The sequence below is a fragment of the Pseudorasbora parva genome, chromosome 2 (genome assembly GCF_024679245.1).
Source record: "Pseudorasbora parva isolate DD20220531a chromosome 2, ASM2467924v1, whole genome shotgun sequence".
NCBI lineage: Eukaryota > Metazoa > Chordata > Actinopteri > Cypriniformes > Gobionidae > Pseudorasbora > Pseudorasbora parva.
The window spans coordinates 19,098,061-19,117,876 of record NC_090173.1 but is presented as its reverse complement, the minus strand read 5'-3'; the positions used below and the strand labels follow the sequence as shown (position 1 = coordinate 19,117,876).

The 19,816-nt window shown below is 36.7% G+C and overlaps 2 protein-coding genes across 2 annotated transcripts; one reads left to right on the top strand and one right to left on the bottom strand.

Moving 5' to 3' along the window:
• Window positions 1-441: 441 nt before the first annotated feature.
• zgc:113333 (beta-N-acetylhexosaminidase) lies at window positions 442-11,835 on the bottom strand. Its single transcript, XM_067428819.1, has 14 exons — window positions 11,564-11,835; window positions 11,053-11,142; window positions 10,677-10,959; window positions 10,487-10,596; window positions 8,678-8,765; window positions 8,301-8,465; window positions 7,278-7,461; window positions 6,535-6,606; window positions 6,049-6,253; window positions 3,452-3,534; window positions 3,268-3,343; window positions 2,353-2,448; window positions 2,150-2,239; window positions 442-1,227 (listed from the first exon to the last, which is right to left on the bottom strand). The coding sequence occupies exons 2-14, from the start codon at window positions 11,130-11,132 to the stop codon at window positions 1,029-1,031; spliced, it is 1,731 nt and encodes a 576-aa protein (XP_067284920.1). The 5' UTR covers window positions 11,133-11,142; window positions 11,564-11,835; the 3' UTR covers window positions 442-1,028.
• Window positions 11,836-12,301: 466 nt separating this feature from the next.
• Window positions 12,302-19,545, top strand: narfl (nuclear prelamin A recognition factor-like). The gene is made up of 11 exons (XM_067458307.1): window positions 12,302-12,422; window positions 13,323-13,418; window positions 13,556-13,699; window positions 13,785-13,917; window positions 15,168-15,302; window positions 15,406-15,524; window positions 16,763-16,892; window positions 16,972-17,044; window positions 17,121-17,258; window positions 18,248-18,405; window positions 18,543-19,545. Exons 1-11 carry the CDS (start codon window positions 12,357-12,359, stop codon window positions 18,782-18,784), a joined length of 1,434 nt encoding a protein of 477 aa, XP_067314408.1. The 5' UTR covers window positions 12,302-12,356; the 3' UTR covers window positions 18,785-19,545.
• Window positions 19,546-19,816: the final 271 nt, after the last annotated feature.

The window sequence follows — 19,816 nt, the reverse complement described above, 5'->3', positions numbered from 1 at the left end:
GGTCCAAGCCAAAAACACAATAGTAAATTTCGATATATTATCTATCATATAACAATATAATATAACGTTGCATCATATAATATTTGTATTAATCAGTAAATTGTCTTATGTTAAGACTGATAGATCTATTATCTGTAACACAGCAGGGATATTAAAACTTGGAGAACTTTGAAAAGTATTAGTTTCCTAAATACTTTAACATAATCACAAAGATAAGTAACATAATGCTACAGCATATATTCTTAAATTGAACTATCATAATACATTACACTGACTTTCATTCACCACTCTCAGACAGAAACATCTTTAATAAGGCCCTTACTTTTGATATTCACTCACTGTAGAATATGTGTCTGAATAGAAACCCTTAAATCTTAAATGCTGTTGAGATTTTGCAGTCAAAAAGAGTGAAAACAAGTACAAAATATCTTCAACCATTTTTTATTCTACAATGTAAACCCCTCAAAACCATTTCAAGCAAATAGATGCTGAGTGATAGCAATGTTATAAGGCTGTACATGTAATATCAGGTCAAAGACGAGTAGATTTTCAGTTTTAAAGCTTTTTTACACTTAGACAGAACATCTGTAGAACTATAAGAAAGCTTCTGTTATTGTGATAAAACAATAGACACCTAGTATAAGGCTCTCAACTCTAACATTTCTGAAGGATTGCACATTTAGCATTTGACCATAATTGCGCAATATTCAGGCTCCTCAAACTACACAAATGTACAAAATCTTGCAAGTGAAAAAGTTTGATTGTGGTCCTTCCCTAGACATTTATAATAAAAAACAAAATCATGAGCTTTCCCAGTTTAACTGCAAAGGGAAATCATTTACATTAATTTAAGTACATCTGAAAAATAAAATGCACAGTCCACTTTTTCCCCGATATTGTTTAGTGCAATTATCACTTCCGGCGAGGCCTTCAGGAAATAAGCAAGATCCCTGAGGTGGGAGAAGCACCTGTTACAGGTTTGAAAGTCACATTTTGGAATGTCCTTCCTGTTGGCCCAGTTGTCCGTTTCACCTAGTTTTCAAGGGATTGACCTTTGGCTGTCCATTGAGTTTAATGATTCGCTCTACGTCCAGCACCATTTCATTAAGTCTTTCTATGTGTTCACTGACGTTCTCTTCCAACCACTCCTCTAATGTGTCTGGGTAGAAGATAGCATCCATACTTCGCCGGAAAGTTAGTAAAAAGGAATCCCATTCATCCATCAATCTGATAAAGAGGAGAAACAAAAGATTCAGACTGACTTTATGAACCCCACAGAATGAACTTTTCTTAATCAACTCGTTAAACCAGATTTTCTGTTTGTTGGTTTATAATAATCTCCTACACATGGTGATGGCAAACATACACTGTAAAAATAAATCAGGTCTCCAATTGAAAATGTTCTAGTGGCTGATCACATCTAAATTTTTCCATTGTCCAAATTGAATTTCTTTGAATTGAAGAAATTAACAGAAATTCAATTTGGCAAACAGAAAAATTTAGATGTGATCAGTCACTAGAACATTTTCAAATGGAAACCTGATTTATTTTAATTTTTTTAACAGCGTACAGTGTTCCCAGACAAATACATTTTCCATGAGTTCTGCATGACCTCTCCAATCAGTCGCAATTACTAGATTTATGACTAGGATTAAGGAAGGATCAAACAAATTGATACAGTCCAATTTAAAGATGCTATCCGTAACTTTTTTGTGTTCAAGATTTACAAAAATTATATAATGAGAATGTACAACATGAATCCATTTACCAAACCGTGTTTTTGTCTTACCCTTAATAATTATGGTACACTTATAATAAGTATTTATATTGGGACTATTTCAGACCAGTCCGTTTGAAGCCGCTGCGGAGGAGCACAGTCCCTGCATGACTCGCCATAGACATAAACAGAGAGAAGTAAGTTTGGCTGCAATGTTCTTCCGCAAGACGCATTCAGTTCTGTTTATCAACCACTAGAGCGCAAAAATTTACGGACTGCAGCTTTGATTAACGTTATTTGCGAACTGTTTCTGAGAAATACAGTGAAAAGAACCGTCAAAAACAATAACTGGCTTCCTATGGGGACCCTGTATCTAAATAATAACCAAAATGTATATCAAAATATAAAAAGACAATATACTTGCAATCTTACTTTTTTAGATCATCTTTGAAAAATCCAAGATTTCGTGGGTTTGCAAAGCTGTGTTTGCGATGATAATGACTGAATGATCCCTTGACGTGGCTGCACAACACAAGACAAACAAAACAACAAAAAGTCAAAAAAAAAAAGAGAATTAATACTGGCCTATGTTCTGGGTGAATGTCATTTGAGCTCATATTCATCTGATAACTCACTAGCTTTGCATTATCTTTTTGACTGAACTCTCAAGGTTGTTGTCGATCTTCTTCACCATTTCAGAAACATCTGAGCCAGGAAAGGATGCACCCTTACTGCAGAACATTCAAGAAAGGATCAATTACAAACATTACAATCAATTTGTCTTATCTAACATTCAACATTTTGAGGTAGGTAATTTTTTTAAAAAGAAATCTATTTTTGTGCTCAACAGGGCTGCATTTATTTGATCAAAAATACAGTAAAAACAGAATATATTTTAAAGTGTGTGTGTGTGTGTGTGTGTGTGTGTGTGTGTGTGTGTGTGTGTGTGTGTGTGTGCGATTGTTTTTGTGAAATATCAGGACACAAATGTTTAAAGACATGGCATAGGTATTACAAGGAGAAGGTGAAATATGAGGACATTACCCATGTCCCAACTTTTCAAAAGCCATAGAAATCATACAGATTTTTTTTTTTTTTTGAGAAAGTAAAAATGCAGAACATTTCCTGTGATGGGATGCTTCAGGGGTAGGGGCAGTGGAGGGGAATAGAAAATACGGTTTGTACAGTATAAAAGACATTACGCCAATGGAATATCCCCACATTTTTTACAAAAACAAACGTGTGTGGCCTGGTAATCCCTACGTTATGGGGACAAAATGTCCCCACAAAGATGGCAATATCCGAAATCCTTGTCCTTGTGGGGACATTTTTAGGTCCCCATGAGGAAAACGTCTTACAAATCACACAGAAGGAGTTTTTTTGAGAAAGTAAAAATGCAGAATGTTTCCTGTGATGGGTAGGTTTAGGGGCAGGGGCAGTGTAGGGGGATAGGATGTACAGTATGAAATCCATTACGCCTATGGAAAGTCCCCATAAAACATGGAAACACGATGTGTGTGTGTGTGCATGTGTGTGGGTGTGTTTCATACCACTCATTTTCGTTCAGCTGAAGTTCACAGCCAAGGATGCGTTCTACCTCACTCTGGGCCTTGGCATCAAATGAACCTAATGCAAATAAAACACATGACAGCATGACATATGCAATGTATCACATAGGGTTTTATTCACGAAAATTGGTCAGCATATTCCATATATACATCATGCTAAACTCACCATATTTCAGTGTCTGAAGACAGACAGCCAGAGAAGGGATTGCCACTGGGAGAAGCTCGCACAGCACAGTGTGATGCTCATACCTTAAACACACATTGTTTTTCATTAACAATAATAATAGTCTACTGTTGTTGTTGATATGTAATGATTATTAATTTACTACAGTGGTTCCCAAACTAGGGTAAGTTGACCGAGGTGGTATGGTAAAGTGCTGAGTTTTGCCATTCATGTAGTTTTACACCACCTTGCATGTATTTCTAAAATGCCGTAAAAGCTCAAATACATGGGATACAAACTAATTACCTCATCTTTAAAAATCAAAATAATTGACTGCATTGACAAGTGATAGTTTGCTGCCTTAGCGAACCACGCTACATTACTGCCGTTCTCGACAATGTACCTTTGAAAAAGTTGGGTTTTTTAGTGCTTACTAGCATGAAGAACAAGTATAGACACAAACTCTTTTCAATACCAAAACACACCCTCTGTGAGTTCTTCTTGTTTGTAATGTTAAAAATATATTATACAAGCAAGAATGCAAATATTTTTCCCCAAATATCCACATGATTGCAAATGAGACATTGATTTTATACAACAGTTCAACAAACAAAAGCGTAATATTAAAGGCGCAATATGTAATTTTCACTGCCTGAGGTTACGTATTCAAAACAAATGCATATCTTGACAATGCCTTGGAATCATTGTTGTTTTATCATATCAGATACATTTGAGTGTGTTGAAAGTTATGTTATAATGCTACTCTGCGTGTTTACTCAGCGGCTACTACGAGACACTTGCTCACGCTGCAGTGAGCTAGATCAAGATTAGACATGATAAAACATGGTACTCGCGGTAAATCAAGAAAACAAGATTTAAACAATATGATTTAATGTGTTGAGCTATATAATAATAATCATTTATTATACATTTTATTTATAAAGCACTTTACATTTTAAAGAAAATCTCAAAGTGCTAACAAGGATTAGGTTTCTGTCGATAAACATCTCCAAACAGTTGCTCACCTCTTATAAACACATAATATAGTGTCTTCGGGGTTTCCACGGAAATCGACGGTAACATAGGTATTCACATAGGTTAAAATCAAGGGGGTAATCTAGCGCTCGGAAAGCGTTCCACCCAAAGGGGCGGCTATTGCTAACCAAGCCATCACCTGCTGTTAGCATCCCATTGACTCCCATTCATTTTTGAGTCACTTTGACAGTGAAAGATTTAAAAAGTTTTAACATCCGTCTGACTACTTTTTTTTGTAACCTGTAGCCTCCTCATTGTAAATAACTATTTTTTTGGTTATGAAAGTGAAGATTAATAAAAGAAATAAAGCCACAAAACATAAGACTTTTATACAGGTATGACAGGTATGGCTGTGCGGCAAACAGGGAGGCGAGGGATCATGAGAGCAGGCGGCCAGTGTTAATGAGCGGCAGCTGGAACACCTCGTCTCACGGCAGTGAAGGGAGTATAAAACGAGGAGCGAAGAAGAGAAGAGAGGCCAGGCCTGGACTTTATGTTATGGTTTTGTTTATGTTTTAGTATGTGTGTGCGGGCATTCGTCCGTGAGGGGCTGCCTGCATTACTTTTGTTTTGTTTATTGATTGAATTAAAGTTGTTGAATGTTCGTCGGTTCCCGCCTCCTTCCTTCCCATATTTATGAATTTTATTACAGGCTGCTTTTGGGAAAAACAAGAATAACCCGGTAAGCTACAATAACGCTTGCTCGTTGCTTCTTCCCCATTTGTTTACCCGTTGCTCACGTGTGAGGAAGACGATTACCACGACGATTGTGTATTTCCGGTCACAAATACGGAAGTTGTGAGAAAGGTCTATTCCTCTGGATTTTAACATTATTGGAAACATTTGGGATAAAGCAAGTACACAAGTCAATAAAATATATAACATTGTTCTAGTGTTTTTTTTGGATATTTTAAATCTAAAAATCTTACATATTGCCTTTAAGGTTTACATTTTAACCCTATTGTCATTATCATTTTCTCTATTTTGCAAAAAAAAAAAAAAAAAAAAAAAAAAATAGATCCAACGAAAGCAAAGTTTTCATGACCGAAACTGCAGGTTTAAACAAGTCAATGATTCAATAACCCATTCATAAATATAGCAACTTGCTTCATTACTGAATGAATGAATAAATGCCTCGATGACTCATGCATTAAAACAGTGACTTAGCCCCACCTACTGGCAGTTTCACCTAGTTTTTAGTACCATCATTGCATATTTCTCTATTGAACATTTTTTGTTTAAAACATTATTTTATAAAAGGTATTTATAAAGGTAAAAAATGCACTGGAAAACCAATTTAATATTTGAAGGCAAATATTGTCCCTTAAATATTGACTGCAGTGTAAGGGTAAGAAAGCAGGTTCACAGAAGGATGTTAAATGTCTAAGGAGGTACGCCATTGTAAAAAGTTTGGGAACCACTGATTCACTAGATTACAAACACAGTAATGCTTTAAGTTTGGGAGTTCCTAAAACATAAAATAACACTTTTTTAAAGTTTGCATTATTGCATGTTTGATGGCACAAAATGTTTAAAGAAACAAGTGAGTAAAACTGCAAGCTTACCTCTGCCAGCCAGTCAGAGCAATGCCTTGGAATCTCACAGACTTGTACTGCGGCATAGATGTAATGATTTTCTGCCACTGTAGGTGGTTTTTTAAATGGTGATTGATTGGAGTCAATTTCTGGTCGATTCCAGAGGCTCCTTTAAAAGCGCTAGCAAACCACACACCCTGAAATCCAGCCTCCTCATACTTAGAAATATAGTTACCTATAAACAATAAGTAAATATGAAAAAAGGAAAGGAAAAAAAAACCGTACAAACTAGTATTCAAAAGTTTGGGGTGGGTAAGATTTTTGAATGTTTTATAAAGAAGTTGAGTCGTCTCAAAGGAGAGTTTTTAATGCTTTTATAAAACACTACAAACAGAAACCTTTTTCTTCTGAATATAGATGAATCATTCACTATAAGGAAGCTGGTTTAAGCTAATAAATTGGGTCAATATTTTCATGTTGACTTTGTAATGTATAAGAAACAGAACATGGCCTCACCAATCTCCTTTACGTTCATGTTTGGGGTGTACATCCATATCATGGGTGATGCAATGTCTTGCAACCCTGATTCTAAAGATGAAAAAAACTCACGTCAGAAACAAAAACATTAGGCTTGCTTATCTGGGATATTGACATTGTATTTTTGAAGGCTTAAAGGTGCAACACACAACTTTCCACTGTAAAAGTCATTATCCCACCACTTTATCTTGATAACCACTCTTTTTTCATATTTACAGTTATAGAATTAATAATTTCAGAAAGTGCATTTGACATGTGAACACATCTACATGGCATGGGTCACCATGATGCTTCATCCACACCAATAGGTGTCACTGTTGTCACTCCACACTACAGTGTATATAGATAGATAGATAGATAGATAGATAGATAGATAGATAGATAGATAGATAGATAGATAGATAGATAGATAGATAGATAGATAGATAGATAGATAGATAGATAGATAGATAGATAGATAGATAGATAGATAGATAGATAGATAGATAGACTACAGTAAATGAACAATGAAACCAATGTCTTTTACTGTAACAGCGGTCCACAGTGTGTGCAATCTGGGTTTGTATCTTTTGGCCATTCCCATAGAGTTTGGTTTGCAATAAAACTACTGCTTTTGGAGCTGTGACTTTTGAGCTCTCAATGATAAGCTTGGATGCATTGAATTTCTCAAAATTGACACATGCAATTGTAAGACATGATGAATTTAAAGGCTTGCATTAAACCTTTGATAGAGTTGGGTCTGAGTTTCCTAAACATGTCATCCCACAAGATCAGCTTGATTCCTGGCTTCAGTTTGGTCATAAATCTCCCCACTGCGGTCACATGATTGAGGAACAGCCTTCCCATGTCTCCATTGTTGGCTTCCAACCAGCGCTTTGAATCTTCGCTGTCGCCCAGGCCACGCACCTAAATGTATGTTATCAAAAGTGGACAGCGCTGGGGTTAACGCAGTAATGACTTTTTTTTTCAAGTAACTAATAAAAGTAATGCATCACTTTTAAATTTACAAGACAATATCTGAGATGTATCATATCATTCAAATATGTTTAATTACACAATATAATTTATGCATTAATCTTAATTTATTAGCCAATGTCTTTGCTGCTGACCTTTGATGATCCAATTCAATCATACTAATAAGCAAAAAATTACATATTACAAGGGTGTTTTAAAAAACACACACAATTGGGGTCACTCTAAAACAATTTGAATTAATCCTCAGACGTCATGTTCGTAAATCAATCTCAAACTAATTGATCAAAATAAGTTATTACTCTACAACCTGTGTGACATCATTAACCAACGAGGCTGAACAAGACATTTGTGAAAATACGTTTTTTCGGGAAACAGTTGATTTCTTCAATAATGCATCGCGCTATGGTAGTTAGGCTAAGCACTGAGTGATGTTATTGCAAAGGAAACACCGCAGAATGGCTGGCAGCACAGCTGAAAGGTTTGTGTGAGCTGCACCCTTTAATTTGCAGGTGTGAATCAGCATTTTTATTCACCTTTGCTTAGTTAAGCCAGCACAGGTGAGAACAATATTGTAATGCACTACTTTTAAAAGCAACTTTCCCCAACATTGTCAGACAGCACGCCTATATATCATTTATATTTAATTCACTCAATGGTGATAAGTAATTCACTCAAAAACTAAAACAATCTCATCATGCTTTTCTGTTATTTTCTTCCTTTCATGAAACACAACCATTTTAACAGAGCAGTAAAGAATAAAGACCACCGACCTCATCACAACCAATGTGGAACCACTGCGCTTCCGGATGCTTCTTCATAACTTGCGTTAACATGTCTTTAACAAGGACCATGCTTCCTGGGGCCAGAGGGTTTAGGCTATTCGGATACGTTTCCACTTCTCTCAAACTAAAATACTTCTCGTGTTTTAAAACAAACTGAAATGTGAAAAGAAAGACAGGTTAAGTGTAAAGCAGGAGTGTTAGACATGCTAATAAGTGCATCTACAGCATTTGAATGAATTTTGCCTTCAAGCACAACCACCATAAATGGTTGACATGTACAAAAAATTAAAGTTGCCTTTAGCGCTTTAATGGCGTAAATGTAGTGAGCATGTGTGTGTGAGATATCAATAGTTTTCTGAACTTGCCTCCATGTGTCCGAACACCTGCACCAGAGGGATTAGTTCAAGCTTGTGCTGCTTGGCCAGTGACTTAATTTCTTCTATATCTTCCGGACTTTTCCGTAAACAATCAAGATAATGAAGTGAGAAATATACGATTAAGATGCAGAAATCATGAACTTATCTATTGCATACAGAACCTATTCTTCAGGATACCTACTGCAAACAGCAAAGGTTTGGAACGACATGAGAGCGAGTAAATAATGGAAGTTCACCCAATAGTTCACCCAAAATTTTTAATTCTGTTATAATTTATTCACCCTCAAGTTGTTCCAAAGATGTATATATTTGTTCTGCTGAACACAAAGGAAGATGTTTGGAAGAATGTTAATAACCAAACAGATCTCAACCCCCAATGACTAACACGGTAGGAAAGAAAATACTATGGTTGTAAATCACAGGTTAACTCACAATATGATAATATCACGATATTTTGCCCACGATAGAGATATATCACAACACCAGCGATTCTGTGACGGACGATATATTGCAAGAAAATCATCCACGATGTATCACAATATTCTGTAAATGTGTCAAAAAGTCAAAAAGCACATATACAGCTATCAAACAGCCATGAGCTTGAAAAAAATATTATTTGCTAGATAGAACAGTTTTGTGACTAAATGATTTAAAGTAAAGAAAGGTAACATCTCTAACTCATCATTCATAGCAGCAGCATCTCAAACATATACTACTAGTAGTAATTTAATACTAATTTTGGTACTATTAAACTATTAAAAAAATTTTTTATTTGCATTCAATGGCTTTATTATTTATAATGATAATCATTTTAAGTAAATAATACATAAACATTCTAAACTTTGTATGCTGTTTAAAAGTAAAGTAAAAATGCTGTTTGTTTATAAAAAAGATCAAGTGAAAGCAACCATCTAGGCATAATTATTATTAGTAGTAGAGACATTGTTATTACATAGAGACGTAGCTGAATCTACTGAACAGTAACCTAATATATTTCTTCATGTTAAACTAAACTTTTATTTTGACGGGTTGCCATGAAAACCTTTGAGTGTCTGTCATGATATGAATTTTCTCAAGTGAAACGATAAAGCCTCATGAAGTGACAGTTTATGTGTTCATCTCCTCCTATAGTGTGACATGGCAGAGGCTAAAAAAACAGTGAGCGTCACGTGTGTGTGTGTGTGTGTGTGCACCTGCACATCAGAGATGCAGAACATGCAGCAGCTGGAGTAATATTTAAATAGTATTTTGCAGTTTAATATTCACATCACATACAATAGAATATATTCGGCTACAGTCTGGAGTCCTGCATCTAGATAAACACGGAAGCAACTGAAGAACGCAGCCGTGGGAACGCCTAAGTTTAAAAAATATATCGACACTTGCTGCCAAAGTATCGATAACGTCTCACGGCCGGAAATGGCGTGATAAATCGGCATATTGATTTTTTGCCCCACCCCTAGTACTAAATGGAGAACCGTATTGCAGTTGTATTCCAAACACAAACGACTTATTAGGCGGTGCAGAGTAGATTCTTTCTTTTTTGGTAGACAATAACTTTATTTGTCACGCCCTGTACAACTATTCAAAACATTTACATTCACACACTGCATGAAAGCAGATCCTGCCACCCATTGACTACCATAGTTTGGTTACAAACATTTCAAATGATCTCCTTTGTGTTCAGCAGAACAAAGACATTTATTCAGGTTTGGAATCACTTGAGGGTGAGTAAATGATGACAGAACTTTTGGGTGAACTTAACTATCCCTTTAAATCAAGTTCAAGGTCACCCACCTGTACGCAAAGCTGGATTTGATAATTGCGAGTTCCCCCTCATAGGGAAACATATCCTCATATTCCAGCAATATCCCATTAGCACCCAGAGAGGACAGTAGAGGGAATATCTGTTAAAGAACAAGAAGGGAAACTTTAAAAAAGGACACAATGCATACACTTTTAAAACACTATTCAGTTCGCATCCCACCTCTTTGAGGTACTTGACTTTGGGTGCTGCACCTTTCAGATCTAAGTGCACAATCTTTAGTGGATCTGTCCATGTATTGTCAGGGACTTTTGGTTCCTGCTCCTCTTGATTTGATTGGATTGTGCTCTTTTCCTCTGACTGCACCTCTGGGCTGTCTGCATTTTCTTTTTTGTCAGGATCATCCTCATTTTCATCCAAATTCAACGGTGGGACAGGCTGTTTAGCCCAGAACGAACTAACTCGTATGATCTGGTGTGTCTTTCCACTTGTGCCTTGGCTTGTGCTATAAACAGAAGGGACAATGTTTGGGACAATGAAGCCAGGTTTGAAAGATGCACATGTGTATATGGAGACCTTTGAGAACTACAATCCTCACCTGGGGCTAAAGATAAATTTCACCATGACAACAATCGCCAAGCCACCGACAATTAACTTCATTAACTTTTGATTGTTCATCTTCGTGTCCCTGCAGGTAAATGAGATAAATCATAAAAAAAATAAAAAAATAAAAAATAAAGGCAAGCTTTAAACTCAGGTGACCTTTAAAATACAAAATTTGCATTAAGAATAATCACAGATAATGACAAGCTAAAAATATTGACCTGTTTATAATGACAATAGAAAAAACTGCTCTTCTAAATTATGTATTAATTTAATATGGCTATTTATGATACTAATCGCCATATAAAACGTGGAAAACACTTTACAGATGGAAATTGTATGATTCTAAAAAATTAAAATGCATCAATAATCAAAGTAGATAAAATATAGCATGCATTTCATTTATTTTCTCACAATTGAGACTTAAAGGAAAAATGATTTCTTTCTTAGCTTTATAAATGGATGCATGTTGTTATTACTCTAGAGATATCGAAACGTCTACTTACTTTTTTAAATATCATTAATCCATATAAGCAGACAAAGCTTTACTTCCGTGTAGTTTCTTGTGCAGCAAGTGCTTCAGTGCAGTTGAAACCTCGACAGGTTCAACCTGTATAACGTGGCGTACTCACAGCAGCGTATTTGCATCGATAATGTATGATGACAGATGGGTGGTTGTCAAACATCTTTATGCACTTGTCCAAAGCGAACACCTGAACGCAAACTGCGTGAGCGTGACAGTGAAAGTAAGTGCACCCATCACATCGACGCTTTACGGCTTGTGTTGTCCCATATAGACCGACCGTAACATGTCCCATATATGCGCACATAATAATCCCAGTTGATACAGTACATCATTTAATCCAGTTCACAGCGTTTTCTAAATATTATTTTCAAGACAAAAACAGCAGCATGTAAAAAAATATTTTTGGGAAGTTATATTATATATAGCAAGTCCAAATCTGAGTGTACTATTGAAAATACTTTTATTTTGCATTCTTTTTAATGTAATAGCTAATACATGGTAATAAATAATATAACGAATTAGGTGAAATGATTTCATCTCTATAGTTTTAGAAAAAAATATAAGATGTTTGCTTTACAATAAAATGTGTAAAATGCAAAAATATCGACATCGATTCATATCAACTGGTTTCTTTTATGTCCCGCCCATAGACTATTACCGTTTTGCTCTGATTGGGCAGAGCCTCATTTACGCGGTCTACGATTGGAGAGTTTGGAAGTCCTTCACTAAACCCTACCAATCACATTACAGGCATACGGGTAGCAGGTAAAACAATGGCGTCGCATTTCAGCGGTGTGCTTCAGCTCACGGATCTGGATGATTTTATCACTCCGTCTCAGGTTGAATAGTTATTTTTGTCTGTGACATTAAAACCAGCCATATTTCTGTTAATTCGACGTATTTACTTTATATCAGCTGAAAAAAAGCATCGGTCGGCTGATCAAAACATAAATGGAAGTGACATTGTTTAAATAATGATACGTTACAGTTTCTAAAAGTGACAAATGTCTCTGACAAGTCTTATTTTTGAGACCGGTAAATGCTAACTTAATTATCAGGAATATTTGCTTAGTTCAAGGTTGGGCCCACATTATTTGCCCGGTCAGATACAGAAAGTGACTGTGTAAAACCTTGTGATCTGCCAACTAACTTACTGTATATAAAAAAATAATGTACAGTGGTCTTGATAATGTTTACACTTCAGACACACTTAACTGTCACTGCAATAGATAAAATATCAAACAAAAAACAGTACAAACACAACTTTAAAGCAAAAGATATGACACAAACAGTTTGTTGGACATTATATTCTATTCCAAATGTATTTTGACACTTTGTTATGTACTAAAATGTACTGCCAAACCAGTTAGTTAAAAATTATTGCTGATTACACCTTTGAAATGTATTTAGCCTCTAAAGCGATCACAATGAGACCTTTTTGGCTAAGACCTAATAAGTGTCTGTCCAGTCTTCAGTGTCACATGATCCTTCAGAAATCATTCTTAACATAGTTATTTGATGCTTAAGAAACGTTTCTCATTATTAGCAATGTTGAAAACAGTTTCAGAAAGCTGAAAATAAAGGTATTTATTTAAAATAGAAACCTTTTGTAACATTATAGATGTCTTTACTGACACCTCAAATTGTATGCCTCCGAAACTCTTATTGACCCCAAATATTTAAACACCAATGTATACCAGAATACAATTTCACTGATGTTAATTTCCCCAATTTATTAGGAATGTGTGAAGCCTGTAAAGGTGGAAAAGAAACAGGGCAGATCTGTGGCAAAAATCCAGATAGAAGATGATGGCAGTTATTTTCAGGTCCATCAGGTGAGTACAAATTATGTGATTTTTATTTTGAGCCAGTATTGTGGAGTTGTGTTTTATTTAATTTTATAGCAAAAAGCAAAGTGTGTTTTTGATTTTTGTCACCTTTGATACATATGTTGAATATGCTTGTTTCTCAGGATGGTCAAAAGGAAAAGTTGGAGAAAGCGAAGATTACGCTGAACGACTGTCTCGCTTGCAGTGGCTGCATTACGTCTGCGGAAAGTGTCCTTATCACCCAGCAGAGTCACGAGGAACTGTACCGTGTGCTACGTCATAATAAGGTTGCATTACTTCACAATCATTCAACTGCATTTAACGTTTTGCTCCAAAAGAATGGTTCACCTAAAAACATGTGTCTCTGAGCAGCAGGTAAGCAGTAGCGAGCAGAAGGTGGTGGTGGTGTCTGTATCGCCTCAGTCAAGAGCCTCTCTGGCTGCACACTACGGTCTCAAAAGCAGCGAGGTGGCACGCAGACTCACCAGCTTCCTGAAAAATATGGGTGAGTTTGACCAATCAAAGACATCCTCCTAGGGAAGCTTAAATGTGCACTATGTAGTATTTTTGCAGTAAAATATCCAAAAACCACTAGGCCAGTGTTATATATTTTGTTCAGTTGAGTACCTACAATATCCCAGATGTTTCCAACTATTTGTAAATTGCTATTTTAACCAAGGACCGGGATATTTCAGCATAGCATCTGAGGAAGTCGCCTGTCAATTTCGTCATATCTGCGTTACCCTCGGTTTCGTGTTTTATTTGGCAGAAGCGCTTTACTCTTAGCAGTGCAAACAAGTGAACGCACAGAGTAACGTCATAACATCATTTTCAACACACTTAAATGTATCGAATATGATAAACAGAGCTGCATTACCTCATAATCATAACCAGAAGATTGGCAGGCACCCGGCAGAATGTGTCCCGTCCCGTCATAATAAAAGTCCCGGTGCTCGTGAGGCGGGTATTTGTATAACAATCGCTCCACCAGCCGTGCTCAGCTCCTCAACACTCGGTCCTGCTCTGCTTTACACTACAGTAACGTTAATAACCGCATCCATGAACATGATTTCTGCCCGAGTCCTATTTTCCACCGGCTGTGAGGTGAAGACCACATGTCCCAAGATGCTGCGCTCAAACTTTGCGTCATCAAACTACACATTTGTTTTAAATAGGCGCCCTCCAGTGGACGGAAAGTTGCATAGTGCACCTTTAAATAAAAAATAAGTTACAAAATAATAAAGGTAATAGCGACTCAAAATTCATTTTTTTATTCAGTTTTTTTGTAAGATATAATCTCAGAATGGCGAGATAAAATTAGCAAATACCTTCTTTACTTTTTATTCTGTGACAGAAAAAGTTTAGAGTCTCAGAATCACGAGATGTAAACTAAGAATTTCAAGACAAAAAGCAGAATTACAAGGAAAAAAGTCAGAATTATGAGATGTAAACTCAAAATTACAAGAAAAAAAGCAGAATTACAAGGAAAAAAGTGAATTACGAGATTTAAACTTAGAATTAGAAGGGGGGAAATCTGAATTACAACATGTAAACTCAGAATTACAAGAAACAATCTTAGAATTGTGAGATGTTAACTCAGACTTCTGATAAAAACAAGTAAAAGTTGCAAGATGGCCACTTTATAACTTACAATTGCAAGCTGTTGTGAGAAGAATAGTCCAAATTATGAAATGAGTTTCCTTATGCTCCTCTGGGTATTGAGAATGATATGGAAGTGCCATACTGATCTTTCAGGTGTCCATCATGTATTTGAGACCGGCTTCAGTCGTTCTTTCAGCCTGTTAGAGAGCCAGAGGGAGTTTCTGGAGCGATTCAGTCGTAAAGAAGTGGACAAGAAGGCCCTACCAATGCTGGCATCTGCCTGTCCAGGTAGTCTTACTCAGACTGTTTTTTTTTGTTTTGTTTTTAAATATGCATGGTAGTGTGCTTTATTATGTGTCCGACATGGCTTTATTCTCTGTTTTTTGTTCAGGTTGGATTTGCTACGCTGAGAAGACTCATGGTGAATTCATCCTCCCGTACATCAGCACAACGCGCTCGCCCCAGCAGATAATGGGTTCTCTAGTCAAGGGCTATTTTGCTTCACAGGAGGTACTTGTTCATTTGAAATGTTGAGGGTCACATTGGACATAGAAGTTATAACACCTGAAGGTGTGCTGTGGTGTTCTGATCTTGGTGTTCTGATCTGGCACCAAGATGTTAGCAGCAGATGCTTTAAGCCCTGTAAGTTGCGAGATGAGGCCTACATGGATCAGACTTGTTTGTCCAGCACATCCCACAGATCCTCGATTAGATTGAGATCTGGGGAATTTGGAGGGCAAGTCAATAACTCAAGCTTGTTATTGTGCTCCTCAAACCATTTCTTAACCATTTTTGTGGCAGGAGTATTATGCTGCTGAAAGAAGCCATGGATACCAGGGAATACCGTTTCCATGAAAGGCTGAACATGGTTTGCAGCAATGCTTAGGTTAGGGGGTGTGTGTCAAAGTAACATCCACATGGATAGCAGGACCCAAGGTTTCCCAGCAGAACATTGCCCAAAGCATCACACTGGCCCTGCCAGATTGCCTTCTTCCCATAGTGCATCCTGGGGCCATGTGTTCCCCAGGTAAGCGACGCATGCACACCCTCCCATCCATGTGATGTAAAAGAAAATGTGAATCATCAGACCAGGCCACCTTCTTCCATAGCTTCGTGGTCCAGTTCTGATGCTCATGTGCCCAATGTTGGTGCTTTCGGCAGGGTCAGAGGTCAGCATGGGCACCCTGACTGGTCTGTGGCTATGCAGCCCCATACACAACAAACTGTGATGCACTGTGTATTCTGACACCTTTCTATCAGAACCAGCATTAACTTCTTGAGCAATTTGAGCTCCAGTAATTCGTCTGTTTGACCAGACCACACAGGCCAGCCTTCGCTCCCCACGTGCATCATTGATCCTTGGCCACACATGACCCTGTGGCCGGTTCTCCACTGTTCCTTTCTTGGAGCACTTTTGATAGATACTGACCACTGCAGACCAGGAACACCCCACAAGAGCTGCAGTCGTCTAGCCATTACAATTTGGCCCTTGTCAAACTTGCTCAAATCCTTACGCTTGCCTATTTTTTCTGCTCCTACTTTGGATCAACTTTGAGGACAAAATGTTCACCCACTAACAGGTGCCGGGATGAAGAGATAATCAGTGTTGTTCATTTCACCTGTCAGTGGTCATAATGTTACTGTAAGCCTGATCTATGTACTGTATATGTATATAGTCTCACCTATTTTAATGTACATGACAAATTAAGGTCAAAATGCATTTTATTCTCCATCCATTGCTTTGACAGGGTATTTCACCACAGAAGATCTACCATGTGACTGTGATGCCCTGCTACGATAAGAAACTAGAGGCTTCCAGACCAGACTTCTACCTTAGCGAGAATGAGACCAGAGAGGTGGACTGTGTCATCACTTCAGGTGAGTGAATCGAACAACATGAACAGATAGCTACAAGAACGAGGCTCAGTCCTTCATTTGGTGTGTTTTTGTTTCACAGGAGAAGTTCTGAAGATGTTGGATGAGGAGAATGTGTCCTTGAGAGATGTGGATTTGGCCCCTTTAGACTCAATGTGAGTTTGTTGCCAGTCAAACCTATAGTATTAATACATAATAGACATTGCGTTATATTATGAATGTGTGTTTTAGGTTCAGTAATGTCTGTGGGGAGGAGCTGCTGGCTCATGCCGGAAGTGGATCTGGAGGATACCTTCATCACATCTACAAGCATGCCGCCAAACAGCTGTTTGGGGTTGAAGTGGATGAACTCACATACAAGACAATGAAGTATGTCTGAACACAGAAATACTGTTACAAACATCCCAGAACTGGGTTATTTGTACACTCTCATTTAAAAAAAAGAAACGGATATCCATACTTGCATTAATCATGAGGCATTCAATTTGATAAAAAAATGACAAAAGGTGCTACACAAGATTTCAGTTTCCTTTAAAGGATTACTTCGAGGTTTAGCAGTAAGTTTTGTATCAGTAGAAACCCGTTAGTATATTAAAATGATTGTTTCCCTCCCTCATATCCCCCTAAGACGAGAGATTTATGTATTTTATTTTTGGGGAAAAATCCTCAGATATCTATATTACCTATATTATTGGTACTATATTATTGATCAAATAAATGCAGTCTTTCAAAAACATAACATTTTTTACCAACCCCAAATTTTTAATTGTAGTGTATGCACTTTATTGATATTTAAATAAATATTACCTAAATAATGAATATTCATTTTAAGGTTTAGATAAGGTTTTAGGTTAGTTTGGAATAATAATAACAACAATCTTAGTCCATGGTAATGTATTTCTATGGCCAATATTTTTTTTCAAGTTACGCTCAGTTCTTTTAACGATTTTTTGTTTGTTTTTTTAGTCTAGAAATTTACTAGAAAATAATTTCTGCAAAATAAATTACCTAGTAATTTCCAAATTATAGCAACCATGAAATACTGTGGAATTATTTTAAGTGCACCGGAGCACAATGTAAATACCATGGGATATGAATATGATAATTCAGTTCCCTAGTATTATCAAGATACACTGATGCCTTCACCATGGTGCTACCACTGCACTGTTTTATTAAGGAATAAGACTATGCTTTTCACACTTTATTTATTTAAAAAGTGTTTGTTCCCCAATAAAACTTCTGAAAGTACGACGTTTCTACCATCGTTTATTGGTCAAATTGTGTACCATTGTAGTGTCTCAGTATTTTTTTCCTGAGGTACATTTTATTTGTCTCCCTTTTTTTGTTTGTTTATACAGAAACAAGGACTTCCAGGAAGTCACTCTAGAGAAGGATGGTCAGGTCCTGTTGCGGTTTGCTGCCGTCTACGGCTTCAGGAACATCCAGAACCTGGTGCAGAAGCTGAAACGAGGGAAGTCGCCGTACCACTTTGTAGAAGTGATGGCCTGTCCCTCAGGTAGGAAATTACATCTCTAGTCCTGTTCTCTTGAATAATACCTGCTCTATACTTACATAACCTATGAATGTTAGACTTTATTTTGATAGGGTTAAAATAAGGTCTGATTTTCCAATGCGATTACTTGAACTCTACAGGATGTCTTAACGGCGGCGGTCAGCTCAAGCCTTCAACAGGTCAATCCAACAAAGAGTTGCTGCAGCAGGTGGAGGAGTTTTACCGCGGTGAACGTACCTTGGTGCCAGAGGAGGACTCACGGGTGGCTGAACTCTATCAGGGCTGGTTGAAGAGCGTGGGAGAGGAGAAAGCCCGACAGTTACTGCACACGCAGTACCACGCCCTAGAAAAAAGTACCAGTGGCCTCAGTATAAAGTGGTGAGGAGCCGCCCAGACACTGATCAACCAACTATATTTTTAGTGTTCTGTGTGGGTTAAGTCAATATTTAACATCCGTTTTGACACTACATCAGCTAAACACACATACACATGTCATGATTTTTAAATGGACAGATGAAGTAACATTTCCTGCTAATAGACTTCTGCTGAAGAACAGAGTTTACTTTTATATCAAACCGGCCTTTACTTTATTTTTATAGCCATAAGTCTTTTTTTTTCCAGGCTTTTCCAGGCCAGTCTATTATTGGATTTCCAAGTCCATTAATGTTGCCTTTTTATAATTTCTGTCATTTATTTTTGGGTTGTTTTTTTTCGGAAAGTGCTTCTGTAAATTCGTTGTTACTATGTAGTATGTACTGGAAACTATGGAAGCATTTGTTTCCGCCACAGAATAAAACATTTTAAAAGATAATTGCAACTCTTTGTTTACATCTCGCAAATATAATAAACTCGCACTTGCGAGTTATAAAGTTAGTTTATATCACGCAATTATGACTTTATATCACGCAATTATGACTTTATAACACAGTTGAAAGGTTACAGTTATGAACAGAATTACGAGATGTAAACATGCAATTACCTTTTCCATTCAAGCTTCCAGACAAAAAAGTACTTTTTGTCTTGTTTTTGAGAATACATTTTGATTTATGATAATAAAAATATAAGATGATGCCATGTACTGTATATATTAATTTCGTGAATGTAATTATATTTATTGAGGAAATAAACAATACATATATTTTACTCAGTACATTTTTGTGTGTAATTATTTTGATTTATTAGGCATCTTGATTGAGGGAATTCTATAAATATAATTTATTATCCTAAAATATCATTATATAAAGTATATATACGCACATCATTTTATATAATAACTCTTTTTTTTAAGAAAGTAACAACAAAAACATTTGTATAAGTCCTGCACTGCATTTTTTTTTCATTTGTGTAAAAGTATTTAAAACGGTGTCATGAACCTTGAAATTTGGCATAATTTTATTTAAATCTTATACCATGA

What these genes read in the sequence shown, in the direction of transcription:
- narfl (XM_067458307.1), top strand. Translation starts at nt 12,357, where the DNA reads ATGGCGTCGCATTTCAGCGGTGTGCTTCAGCTCACGGATCTGGATGAT. An exon ending in GGACTGTGTCATCACTTCAG is followed by an intron (nt 16,893 to 16,971) that starts GTGAGTGAATCG and finishes TTTGTTTCACAG; the next exon opens with GAGAAGTTCTGAAGATGTTG. An exon ending in TTGGCCCCTTTAGACTCAAT is followed by an intron (nt 17,045 to 17,120) that starts GTGAGTTTGTTG and finishes TGTGTGTTTTAG; the next exon opens with GTTCAGTAATGTCTGTGGGG.
- zgc:113333 (XM_067428819.1), bottom strand. Translation starts at nt 11,132, where the DNA reads ATGAACAATCAAAAGTTAATGAAGTTAATTGTCGGTGGCTTGGCGATT. An exon ending in AAATCCAGCTTTGCGTACAG is followed by an intron (nt 8,766 to 10,486) that starts GTGGGTGACCTT and finishes TTTACGGAAAAG; the next exon opens with TCCGGAAGATATAGAAGAAA. An exon ending in AGGTGTTCGGACACATGGAG is followed by an intron (nt 8,466 to 8,677) that starts GCAAGTTCAGAA and finishes TTCACATTTCAG; the next exon opens with TTTGTTTTAAAACACGAGAA.